Source organism: Anabrus simplex, chromosome 6 (assembly GCF_040414725.1).
Source record: "Anabrus simplex isolate iqAnaSimp1 chromosome 6, ASM4041472v1, whole genome shotgun sequence".
Taxonomy (NCBI): Eukaryota; Metazoa; Arthropoda; class Insecta; order Orthoptera; family Tettigoniidae; genus Anabrus; species Anabrus simplex.
Window position 1 is genome coordinate 18,024,771 of NC_090270.1, and position 14,009 is coordinate 18,038,779.

At 37.2% G+C, this 14,009-nt stretch overlaps 1 protein-coding gene across 5 annotated transcripts in view; it reads right to left on the reverse strand.

Moving 5' to 3' along the window:
• Window positions 1-692: 692 nt before the first annotated feature.
• RhoGDI (rho GDP-dissociation inhibitor) overlaps window positions 693-14,009 on the reverse strand; it is a 78,942-nt gene continuing 65,625 nt past the window's right edge. For all 5 annotated transcript variants that reach the window (XM_067149685.2, XM_067149684.2, XM_067149686.2 and 2 more), the window contains one exon: window positions 693-2,227. In XM_067149685.2, coding sequence (XP_067005786.1) covers window positions 2,028-2,227 — 200 coding nt within the window. In that variant the 3' untranslated portion in view covers window positions 693-2,027. The remainder of the gene's footprint in view (window positions 2,228-14,009) is intronic.

Here is a 14,009-nt window from a genome sequence, read left to right on the forward strand (position 1 = left end):
AGGGTACAGATCATCTCAAGATGATTTACAGTATATCACCCAATACCAACCCAAGACACTTGCACCACTGAACATGTAAACTTCCAGAATTCACAATCGAAATGAAAAGAAATTTCAAGATTTCTTTTTAAACTTCTTACCCACACTGTTATGGATTTAAGGGAGAGAAATAATTCCTGTACTGGTTGATCTCCATGTCAATGTAAATGCAACAAGAGGCACAGTTCAGAGTCTAGCAGTCTCTCCTTGTCTGGATGAAAGGCAGGTAGGTAGTTATAGTACTGTAGAATCCTATTCTCTTGCCTAATGAACTAAATGGAATGCCACTCTGTTCGACTATCTGCTATTTCTGTAATAACATGCTGATATCTATGGTAAGGTGTACAAATGCAGTGTATTTTCTTCCATACTGTTTGCTTTTCAGAGTAACTTGGTTTGTTGGCAAGTTATGGTGATGTATTAAAGTTTTATGGCAAGTTTTAAATTTTGAGCGTTTCTAATTCCTTGTGTATTATACTCAAATGGGGTGCGAGATATCCAAGTAAATATGAGATAGTGGATTCATGTAGCTAATAAATGGATTTCTAGTAACAGTAAATTGTTTATTGTCCAATGTGTTAAAGAAAGATATGACATAAGGAAGCATATAAACTAAGGGGAAAATACAATTCAAAGATGTTCATTAAGAATAATAAGGCTTAGGAGTAAATTTTATTTACTAAGCAATCACAAGTCACTAATATAAATGTAATACTGCTGCAAGCTGAGCATTTACATTTAGCACCAAGTTCTTACCCAGACTAGAAAAGGTTTGCATTTATTGCCATATAACTCATACCACAATAGTGTATCAACTTGTATGACATGACTCAAAATAACACAAAGGTACATCCAGAAATCCATTTCTCAACTTACCCTCCAGGTTTCTCCTCACCAACTTCTTAAGATAGGGAGAAATTAAAAAGCATCTCATTTCTTCCTTATGTCCTCTCTTCAAACCATTAGTTTTACTATCTAAATACCTCTCACATACACACTGAATAGTAAATACTCTGGAAAAGAATATCACCACAGGTTGGTAGCAATGTTCTTACTTGAAGCTAGGAAGAGTTTCTTCAGAAAAGGTGCATTTTCAATAATGTCATGTACAAAGACAGCTAACTAAAAAGATCATATCAAAATACTTCAAAAACAGAGGTTTGATGAAAAAATTGTTTCACCACTCCCCACTAGTTATAACCTAAAGGGCAGATTACAAAGGTTGTGCTTGCAGGTTAGCAAACCATATTTAAGTAACTATCAGTAACACAGTATGCGATACACCAGCACATCACACACATAGTCAATCTCTTTTCCTTTTCTTTTTTTTTTTCATTTTAGAAGCAATATTTAACCAGTAGTAACACACAGCCAGAATTTCTAAAGCTCATTCATTACAGACAAACATTTATTACACTTGATTGGTTCCGTCCTGCTAGAAATTCTTACTTAAATTGCACTTGGGTACCTAATTAAGAGTTCAGAGTTCCCATGAAAATGGATTAGACTTTTAAATACCGTGTTAACACATCAAATTACAGGTGAAAATATGTAACGGGGAATTACTTCACGATTTATCTCTTACTGAAATGCAAGTCCCCTCTCATTCCTTCACTTGTCCCCTACAAGAAACATCTAATAGACAGTATTACAAGAATAAAAATAATTGTTACAATTATTTTTCTTTAATTTTTACCTTTGTGTTAAAAAAATATATGAGTTCAATTGGTCAGTGTGATGTGACAATCTACATGGGGTTAAGGGAGTTGGTGTTTCATGGAACATGCTCAATTAAATGCTCAAACAGCCAACACTGTACAAGTACAATGAAAAATGCCACAAGAAAATAGCTAATACAAAACGTTCTGCTTATAACAACAGTGGTAGGAGACTGCACTTTTTCCCCATAGTAATCAAATCAATCCCTGAAATGTGTCTCTAACAATGAAGATTGAACTTGCATTAAAGTAAAGTCCACAAGGGTCCGTTCATTCTTTCCAATCTTTCTTGATCTCAAAACTCCACTCCCATTTAAGATGTTCATGTTTATCATCATCAGTGAAGAGAGAATGGACAGAGTAGCTTCCACGGGCCATCATTCCAGCAGGGGCATCTTCAGGTGGGGTGGTGTAAGACTGCATTTCTGTCTTAGGTGGATAACTACCAACCATATGAGTCATCTTGTCCACTGAAACATCAGCAACGATCATGATCAGATCAAAAACTAACGAGCAATCCTTAATAGAAATGAACAAATATGTAACAAATCAAGTCATGTACAGAGAGACAGGAACATGACAAGGAACACATAATAGGAGTGAGGGCAAACAAACGCACAAAAAGACCAATGTCTATATCTCTTCATCAATCCCAGTTGTTCTATAACCCTCTCAGCTCATGAGCTCATTTTTATTCCCAGCTTTATCAGGCAGGCTTCAGTACTCACTGAGAAGACAACTTGACAAATCTTTAGTCCTGATGTGAGAAGTGTGCGATAAGGTAAAACACCTGTAAGTAATAGCATGATCAATATTTTTTTAATACTAAACTTCTAATAGGAAATACATGTACTTCTAGCTCATGAAAATCACACCATTTCATACATTTGCATTCATATTTCCTAACTGTGTTGTGCAGGAAATTCAACACCAAATGTCTATTGTATGTTATTCCTGGGGTTTTCCCAAGTTTTCTGAATCCAGATACTACCCCTCACTAAGAATAATGTAAGGATAAACCAGTCTGACCCTTTGGGGTCCAATTATATTTCCACCTACATCCCCTGCAGGTCCAATTAAAAATCAGGCAATTATGGGGGAAAACTACAGACATATTTTGAACAAATAACACTTTGAAAGAAAAACTGTTAAAAAAATTATCTGACCACTGATGAAAGGAATTGTTGAATTCTTGAAACATGTTTGGTTGAATAAATAATTTTCTTTCATTAATAAATGTATTGACAAGGATGATTCAAATATAACTATTTTAAATATTTTAAAATATATTAAAATATTTTAACTATTTTAAATATTTATGTACTACATTCAAACTAGTCAATACAGATCAAACAATTATTTTAACATATCATGGTTAAGTTTATCAACAGTGATGTCAATCAGTCGATAACACTCATAGCAAGGGGGAAGTGGGGTGTATGATGGAAACAGAGATAATGCTCCACGCGCATGCACAACTTTCCTCAAGTATCAAGATGGCAGTGACTTACATGATGTTCGCGTGTAATATTGTCGCTTGGAACTATTGAATAATCGGTAATTCTAAGCTAAAATTTACCGTCTGAAGCACCAGAGTGAAGCTGCTAAGTACTTTTGTAGTGACTGTGGTTTTAAATCTGCATTTTGGGGATTAGTGTTCATTAAAGGATCAATCTCATACCGATAACATCATCCTGTTGGCTAACCGATAATGGCCGATGGAGTTCGGCAAGATTTTTCTAACTCACTGAATCTAAATAATGAAAATCAGAAAGTCTCAAGTAACCTCATGAATCGACAGGATAAAGAAAGCATAATTCCCACCCGTACCGGTGAACCAGGTAACCTCATGACAACCTCTATTACTGTTCCTAACACACTTAACCAATCTCCTAACAATCGAAGGTTAAGTTACTCTGCAGCAATGCAATCCTATCCTACCAAAGATCAAGTGATTGTTATTGAATTTGGCGATGGTATTAGTATACGAGATTATATTCTAGCAATTGGAAAAGTGGCTAGCCCTAGTAACATCCGATTTGTCTCATGGATATCTAATGGAATAATATGTATCTTCCTTGCAAGTCAAAAGTGTGTTGAAGAATTAATTTCAAAACATTCCAAGATTCTCAAAGAATATTTCCTTGGAAATAAGACTAAAAACAAACAAGTTATTTTATCTAATGTTTGTCCTGTGATTCCTAATATTGTTATTGAGGAAGAATTTCTCTAACTCGGCATTAAACCAATGTCAATTAGAGCAGGGGCCTATTCCACGAACGAACTTTGCAACTTTTCACTTTGCACCTTGCACTTTTCAGTTCAGATTTTGTTCCACCATCACTTTTCAGATTTAGCTTGCAAAGTGAAAAGTGAAACGTTAGAAATCTTTTCACTTTTCAAGCCTGTTATGTTCCTCCATTGGTACAGAAATGCAAAGTGCAAAGAAATGAAGTGAAAAGTTTTCATAAATCATAAATCTTTCATATGTTAATTAACAAGTATGTACATTAGTTTCTCGACGTAGAATTTGGTTTAGTGATATAAACACGTTACGACGTGAGCTTTTGTTAGCATCAAGTGAGGACAGTGATGAAGAAGCCAATAATAGAACGTACAAAGACAGGATTAATTTTCATAACCTCACTTCGACGTAATATCGCGAGTGATTTCGTATTATCCCAACAAAGGCTGACTATACTTTTGAAATGATCGGTCATTTATTGAAACAAAGAAGTAAATTCCTTTCCGAAAAAGAACAAATTCTTATGTTTACATTTTTTAGTAAATGGTGCCCAGCTGTACTGTGTAACAGCAATGCAGGGGACATCAAAATCAATTATTTCCAGAACTGTTACCAAAGTCGTAGATGTTATAGTAAATGTAATATTTCCTAACAGTACGTTGGCCTGATAATCCACTTAATATAGTGACAGGATTTCTAATGAAGGGTGAATGTCTTTCTGTGTGTATATGTGTTGACGGTACTCTCGTTAACATTGATGTGTGTCATCATTGGAGAGACTATCTTTAAAGTTGTCAAAAAAGGATGTCACGTTTCTCCTTGACAACTTCCAGCACAGCCAGCTTCTTATAATAACCTTTCTTTCCCATGATAAAAACTTTAACGGTACGACAATTATACCACCAAGTTCGCCGCAAAAAGTAAAGCATTAAAATCATAGTGTGTTAGGCCTATATGGTTTGCTCATGGAATAAACTCGATCGGATCACTCATTCGCAAAGACTTTTTACTTTGCAAAGAAAGTGAAAAGTACAACCTAGTTCATGGTGGAACAGAAATACTTTGCACTTCGTAAGAATTGAAAAGTGAAAAGTGCAAAGTTGAAAAGTTGCAAAGTTCGTTCGTAGAACAGGCCCCAGGTTTAACAATCCCTGGATTTTCTCACATTCTTAGTTTTCGGAGACAAATTTATGTTCAAAATGAAAACTTTAACAAACTTCCAGACTCACTCCAAATCAAATATGAGGGTACCAATTACTGGATTTATTTATCCTCTGACACACCCACCTGCTTTCTTTGTAAAACTGAGGGGCACTTAGCTAGAAACTGCCCTGATAATGATGAAATAATAAATGAAGGCTCCTAATTAAATCAAAACAGTCATTCTCGTGGCAAGATCAATCTAACAGAATTTCCCCAACTAGTAGAGAATACACAAAAAATTAAAACAAACTGTCAAGAAAATATTACCTGTACTCCCTCGCAAACTACTCTTCAGAGAACTGCTACATCTACATCTCTTCAGTATTCTCAAAATCAAAACTGTGGGCATTTACCCTCCGTCCAAACGACTCTAACCCCTCCTTTGGAATGTCCTCAAAACCCCCCATGTGTTCATCTAGCTGGATCAAAGAGGCCAATATCACTATCTAGCAGTGAAACTACAGGCAGAAAAGATCTTGATTTTAAGAAACCTCCCTTAACAACTGAACCTAAGATAAGTGAACAAGCAGGGAAACACAAGACAAAACAAACTTACAAGAAACCAGAGACAGAAAAAGAAAGCACAACTATTAGTGATATGCTTTAGCCAATTAAGCAAGTTCTAGAAGCCAACCCTCAGTCCTTTCCCCTCAGTTACCTACAACTCCAATCCTTTTAGGAAAACAGTAATGGAGTTAATGACATAGCAACAATACCTTCCAATTACACCCAAGATCTAGAAGGTTTAGCGCAAGCCCTTCAAAAACTATATCCATACTACACTGAAAAATCCATTAAGAACAGGAGTACTCTAGTCAAGAAACTGCTTAAGGCTAGCAGTGAAAACCGAGGTGAAGCGGTTAACAGTTTAGTTCCAGATTACTCCAGCGATGATTCTACTTCCCACACATAATGATGATAAAATTCCCTCTACACCTGTTTGTCATTCTTATGACTATAACATTACTTCAATGGAACCTCAACAGTTTTCGATCACAGCAAGAGTATTTACAACTTCTACTAAATAAACATCAGCCTTCAGTTGTCTGTCTACAAGAAAATTTAGAGACAACTTTGTTTCCCATTTAAGACAGTTCAACGTACATTATAAAAACCGAATTAATCCAAATCATGCAAGTGGAGGCGTAGCTACTTATGTTAAAAATAATTTACACCTTCAAGAGGTTCCTTTAACTACTGACTTAGAAGCAGTCGCAGTTTTATTATACCTACCATAAGCTATATGCGTATGTAATGTTTATTTTCCTACGAATAGTACATCTCATGCTGATGATTTAAGAAACCTAATACACCAACTCCCCAAACCCTTCATTTTTATGGGTAATTTTAATAGCCACAACAGTTTATGGGGTAGTCGTAATACTGATGCAAGGGGGAAAGAAATAGAGAAGATACTAGATGAATTTACTCTAGTATTTTTTATCAATATGGTAATTTAACATAAGCATTGGGCTTTTAATCTCCCCTTAAGTGAAACTGTACCTACACTGAACTATGCTTATAATGATACTTTACAGTTACAAGAAATTGTTACAGAACTCAACAAATGTGGCAGATCTAGTCCTGGCCCAGACACCATTCCATATGAATTTCTAAAACAGCTTCCACATAGTGCACTCTATCTACTTGCTATTTTCAACTACATATGGAGTTCCAAACTATTTCCAGATTAATGGCGTTGTGCTATTATAGTGCCTATACTCAAACCAGGAAAGGACATTTTGATCCCAGATAATTATCATCCCGTCGCCTTGACAAATATAATGTGTAAGGTAATGGAGAAAATTGTTAACAAGAGATTACGCTGGTATTTGGAACATATACACTTTTTTAGTGATGAACAAAATGGTTTTCGTAAAGCACGTTCAACAACAGATACTCTGTTATGTTTAGAATCAGAAATCCGAGAAGCTTTCCTGAATAATCAACACCTCATAGCTGTTAGTTTAGACATTGAGAAGGCATATGACATGGTGTGGAAAGACTATCTAATTGAAACATTGATGAAACATAATATTTCAGGAAACATGCTTTACTTCATTTATAATTTCCTCAAAGATCGCCGAATTCAAGTCAGGACAAATGGAACTCTTTCACATGAAGTAACCATTGACAATGGAGTTCCCCAAGGATCAGTCATCAGTGTCACATTATTCCTTGTTGCAATAAATGGCATTGCCTCCAACATTCACCTACCAGGAACGGCTTGCCTTTTTTCAGATGATTTGACTATACTAAGTGCAGGAAGAAATAAACTACTACTCAACAGCTACTTCAAGAATCAATTGATAATATCCAAAAATGGGCTAAAGTTACAGGTTTCAAGTTTTCCAAAACTAAAACCAAATGCATACTCTTCTCCAAATGTACACATACTGTACAAGACCCTGAGTTGTACATGGACAATCACAAAATTGAAACATTAACAACTATGAAAATCTTAGGAGTTTTATTTGACACTACGTTAAGTTGGATACCTCACCTGAAAAACCTTAAAGATGACTGCTTGCGAAGGCTGAACATAATGAAGATCCTGGCAGCAAAGAACTGGGGGGCAGACTACCAAGTGCTAATGAACACGTACAAAGCCATTATTAGGGCTAAATTAGACTATGGCAGAATTGTATAAAATTCCACAAGAATGTCTTCACTCAAAATCCTTTATTCCATCCAGTCCACAGCTCTTCGAATTGCTCTAGGAGCCTTCTGTACCAGTCCAGTAGCCAGCATTCAAACAGAAGCAAATGAACCACCACTTGCAATTAGACATAGACAACTAAGTTTGACTTACGTTCTCAAGGTAGCAACAATGAGTGAATCAAGAATTAAGTTGTATGCTTTTCCTAACAAGCATCAAGGTACACACATTAAATCAGGGTCACAACCACAGCCCTTCAATGTCAGAATAGCCAAGTTTCTTGAAGAATTAAATTTAAATATCCCTTCAATACTCCTCGCAGACAACTCTCTTAATGTCCCACCATGGACTATTACCCTCCCAACAATTAACTTTGAAATAAATTACAGTATCAAAGATGAAACTGACAGATCTCACTACCATCAATTATTTCTTGAAATTTCTAATAAATACCCAAGGCACACTGCAATCTTTACTGATGGATCAAAATGTGAGGAAAGAAATGGATGTGGGATTATATATCCTGAACGTACCATGCAATACCGATTGCCTGACTACTATACAATCTTCTCTAATGAGCTGTACGCAATAAAACAGGCTACGCTACATATTTTAAAAACCAGCACCTGCAATAACTCCATCATTTTTTCTGATTCAAAAAGTGCATTAAATGCAATAGAAAGTCCATCATCAAAACACATCCTTGTACAAGAAATATAACTATTGTTTAACAACATCATGAAAAAAGGCAAACAAGTCATCCTTGTGTGGATACCCTCTCATAGAGGTATTCAAGGCAATGAATCTGCTGATCAAGCAGCTAAAGATGCTACTCATCTCCTTCACTGTGCAAACAAATTATCAAGTTTTTCAAAGACACTGGTCTGTATTCAAAAATTTAACTGTTCACAAAATCTTTTATATTCTTTCATTCTTCACTCTACTGTAATTTAATGTAAATTCTACAGTTAGAAGTCACGATAAGACCTTAGGGTTAAAGTGACTAAATTAATAAATTTAAAAAGTTTCCTCATTATTGTTTTCATCAAGTGCTACTTTCAGAAGAACTTGCCGGGATGAAGTACTGAATTCCTTGAACAGATTCCGCAGAAAAATGATGTCTACCACCCTTCACTTTCCTGTCTGAACATATGGCACAATTCTTTCTTTTCTTGTGCTTTTGAGCATCATGTGTAGCTTCTCATCAAAACTAAAAATTAAAATCAGAATCACTACTATCACGTAACTGTTTGTGAATATTGCAGCTATCCATCCCGCCATATTGCCGCAGAACGTGAAAATTCAGCAGATTTATTTTGAGAGATAGCACCTATAAAATGAATCGTAGATGTCAGCACTGCAAGGGGGAATAGCTATGCTACATACAAGGTACAGCATGTCCACCATTTTCGCACAAATATGCAAGAAATCTAACATAAGACCTGAACTGTATAACATATCAGAGTTCATGCATATAAGCAAATGCCCATAAATTAGAACTTGTCAGGTCTTATTCAGCTGAAGTGACGGGAAGAAATCTGGACACAGTACATGGATGAACCATTGTCTGGTCCCACAGGTAATCAATTAGGAACCAGTCTGGAGATCAAACAGGCCTCTAGAGCACATTGTATTACGTGTTATCCTGCTGGAGAAGGAGGTCCCTGAGGTCATGCCTGAAGGGGACCAGAACAGGGTGGATGACTTGCCATATGTATGCTGTGTGGCTGTCAGGGTATTGTTGACGACAACACGTGCGACTTGTTAAACGCTGCTCCTTATACCATAATGTCTGGAGTGGGTCCAGTGTGTCAGATAAGTGGTACCAGGTATGTCTCTCCGTGTCTACATCCGACAAGCATACGCCCAGGCAGAAGCATCACTTAAGCATCACTTAACACCATAGATCGCCATAACTCTCTCCAACCACTTAATTCACGACACTACTGTAGGAGTGTTCTGCAGTGGGCAAGGATTAGTGGTGGAACACATGATTAAAGACCTGCCTCCAATAGAATATATCTGATGATTCAGCAGAGATTATTCCTGCACCCAAAGTTCAAATGTGAATTGCTGTGACTGGCCACTCTGGCATAGCAGTCAGCCTAATGCGCCAGTCTTCAAGTATGGTAGTCTGTACCTAGTCTGTGTACACCAACGTTTTGATATTGCAGAAAATAATGGTGCACTGTTGTAAAATCACGCCTAAATCTTTCAGCAAACTACCAACCTCCTCCTCAAAAGGCCCACAGTGCAACCCCTCTCAAAACCATTTAAGTGCACAAACTCGCCAAGTCTGTCATGTCACAGTATGTACATCCGAACCTCCAACCGATAACCGTCACACTTTCCTTACCGCCAACAACACCTGAACATTTTAATCCACCGTAATGCTTCCATACTGTGGCAGAATTCTGAACTACTATGACTTTGCTGCTGTAATTTTTTACTTGCACAGGCATATCCTCTCACCACCTCTATTGCTAAGTTTCCAACTCACATCATTTGTAGTGCTGCTTCTTCCATTTCCACTTCATTTAATGCCATCACAGGCCACAGTAACTATTCTACCAATGTCAGGGCAAGAAATACCATACTTTTCAAACCACCAGACAAATGAAGCAAATAACAGCATCACCATTCCCATATTCCTACAGTACAATATTTCTTTTGACAAGTGTTCTGCTATTACAAGTAAGATTGGGTAGACATTAGTAGTCTACAGTATTTGTCCCATTCCACCCTTCTTACTCTATCGTTATGAACCTCTTCTCCCTCAACCAACCTCTGGAATACTTATAAGTCTATACTGTCACCTCATAATAGACTCGTCCTAATCCCCGACGAAGTGATACTACAGTATTTTTGTGATGTTACTCTACCCCACTTGTGTATGTTTCCATTTCTTATCAGCTCAACTATGCTGCTTGTTTGAAGATTATCACACAAAGACAACTACAAAGTAGATGTATGTTGTAAGTTACTAAAATAGTGCAAGCTATATTTATAAGCTCATTATTTTGCCATTTAAAACCACCACCACCATCTCAAACAAAGAAGTAGAAAGTGTATTCTAAAAATAAAAGTAGAAAGTGTATTCTAAAAATAAAAAAGACAACTGTGAAAAGTAAAAAATAACACACACCTTCCACAGTAAAAAAAATTGACATAAAAATGAAATTAAAACAAGGACTTTTATGTACCATGCAAACAAAAGGGATCTCCAGTAATATGCCCTGGCTTTCCCACGTAAACATGAAGCTTTCCCTTCACTAACAGGCAAGATATTTCTATTTATGATATCTAATCTGGCATATCCTATTACCTTCCTTCCATTTTTCAGTGAGTAATATATTACTTGATACACGATTGAGTAGTACTAGTCCATAGAAGGCATTTATAAAGGCATGATCTTCAAGACAGAGTTGTCAATAATCAGGCATCAGAGAGTTGTGAAGAATCTTTTGTCCCAACAGGAACCTTCAGTTCTATGTTGATCTACACATACTTCAGCATGAAATAATCCATACTACGGAGATAGTCGACAAAGGAAAGAGAGAAAAGAAAATTTATTGCAATTTTGTGAGTACTTACAGTATACACGATGCAGAGATGATATCTACCATTTCTTAAAGTCAGTCATTCGGTTTGGACTGAATAAACGTAAAACTGCTAATCCAATTTTCATGAAATTTGCCAATACTTGCCAGTAGATACATCCAGAACTTCCCTGTGCTTGCTTTTTATCACAATCCGTTATGTACAAGCTGAGAAATAACATTAACTTCGAGAACACTATTCTCAGTCAGAGACAAGCAGACATCCCTCGCGGACCACCGATACCACGCCTAGGTCTACTCCTAGTTTCTTGCCGACAACAGCAGTTGTGTTTGGTACTCATGCCCTCTGCTCACCATGTAGAATGCCAAGTCATTCAAACTAATCATACTCTTAACACCCTTCACATGTTCACTGACTGCAAGATTTTGCCTTTTCCAATTGTTGCTTCACCGAGATCTTTGGATTTAATTTCTGTACAGTTGTACCTATGGCAACTTACACATCACATGCCATCGTGAGACACTAACAATCACTACTGATCTGCATTTAGTTTTAGTTGTGTACCATTTTGAGGTATCAATAGTAGTATTCGATGAAAGTGTAGGTATTCTTACTTTCAACTGAAACACGGCACGGAATCAAAAGCCATCCGTAGTACCAAATTCTAGCAGCATACATATTTTGAACTTCACTTCATGGTGTACCATTGGAGGTGCCAATTTCCTGCCAATCATGATGTTGTATGCCTCTATGGTTTCTCTAGACCCTTAATGAATATACTGTATTTCACGGCATAATCGTCGCCACCGCGTAATCGTCGCATCCTTTATTTTCAATACAAAAATCGGACTTTAAACCTTTAATTACATAATCGTCGCACGTCCAAATTTTGTTCACTAATTTTGTTAAAAGGTAAATGGAACTGCAACGTAAGTTGCACATGAATGCGCAATTTAAATACGTGTATGGTTTATGGGCAATTTGGCAACACAGTCACGTTTGCGACATGTTGCACAACATATAAATAAATAATACCGGTATATGTACGACGCATGGCTTACCGGTAGACTATCGGCAGTTTGACAACGTGGTCGCAAGACAGTGTACTATTTATTCACCACCTACATATTATGAGTTCCCATTTGAAATACGTAAGGCTGTAAGTTATCGCTTATCGGCAACGTCGCCAGGAAATACCGGCTAGGTAGGTTGAATGGACCTCGAACCAGCCCTCAGATACAGGTAAAATTCCCTGACCCGGCCGTGAATTGAACCCGAGGCCTCCGTGTAAGAGGCAAGCACGCTACCCCTACACCATGGGGCCGGCTCCTGTGTTATTGCGCACGAAGTGAAATCCAAGACGATAACGCAGATTTCCACGGAATTATTCAGCCGAATTATTTACGATGTCTCAGTTGTCATCGCTAGACTCTTATCTTACTACTACGTCATAAGTGTCCGGGCATGGGATGAAAACTTTTATCCAAGCAGTCAAGATAATTATTATCCAATGCTATTAAAGTTTTATTTTATAAACTCGTCAGTAATGTAATGTAAAATCATCAATAACTGGGAAGAAATATTAACCTAATTACCGTATGTTTAAAAGAAATTGAAAAAAATGAATGTTTGTTACTGACGTCTCGGAATACAGTCAACTATACAGTAGATCTACACCGCGCTAGCTAGAGCTCCGGTTTGCGAGCTTTGCGCAAGCGCAGTAGTGTGTCGCAACCAACGAGCTAAACTGATAAATTGTTGCATGCTTCCTTGCTGCCTAACAGTATTGGCTGCTCTGGAATGGACAGATCACAGATGCATTTATTTGTTTCAGATTTACGTGATTACTGTAGACATGTGTGCGTGAGAATTTAAGTTTTTAATTTGTGGTTTGGGTGTTTGCAGAAATAATTTGTTTTAATAGTGAACAATTACGGAAAGTAATTTATATCGCAAAACATTAACGTGTGAAGCATTTATAAGCGATTATGGGTAAATATAGAAACTATTCTGCGGGCTTCAAGCTAAGCGTAATAGCCTTCGCTGAACAGCACGGGAACAGAGCTGCAGAAAGTAAAATTTTCTGTGAGTGAAAAGTTGGTGCGTGACTGGCGGAAAGTAAAAAACAAGCTAAAAAGCACAAACCCTTCTAGACGCGCGTTTATAGGTCCTAAAACAGGGAAGTTTCCTATAATTGACGAAGAAGTGTTTAGGTACGTCAGTGAAATACGTAACAATGGCTGCAGTGTATCATATGAAATGTTACAAATTAAGGGACAGGAGGTAGCGCGCAAACACAACATACCGGTAACTCAGTTTAAGGCGACTCGTGGGTGGATTAAGGGGTTCATGCGACGACACAATCTGTCAGTGCGAAGGAGAACAACACTAAGCCAAAAGTTGCCTGCTGATTACACGGACAAGATTGTAAATTTTCACCGATTTGTCATACGTTTGCGCAAGGAAACTTCGTACTTGCTTTCTCAAATCGGTAATGCCGATCAGACTCCAATCTTTTTTGATATGCCTCGCAACAGCACTATTGCGCTAAAAGGATCACGGAGTGTATTAATGAAAACCAGCG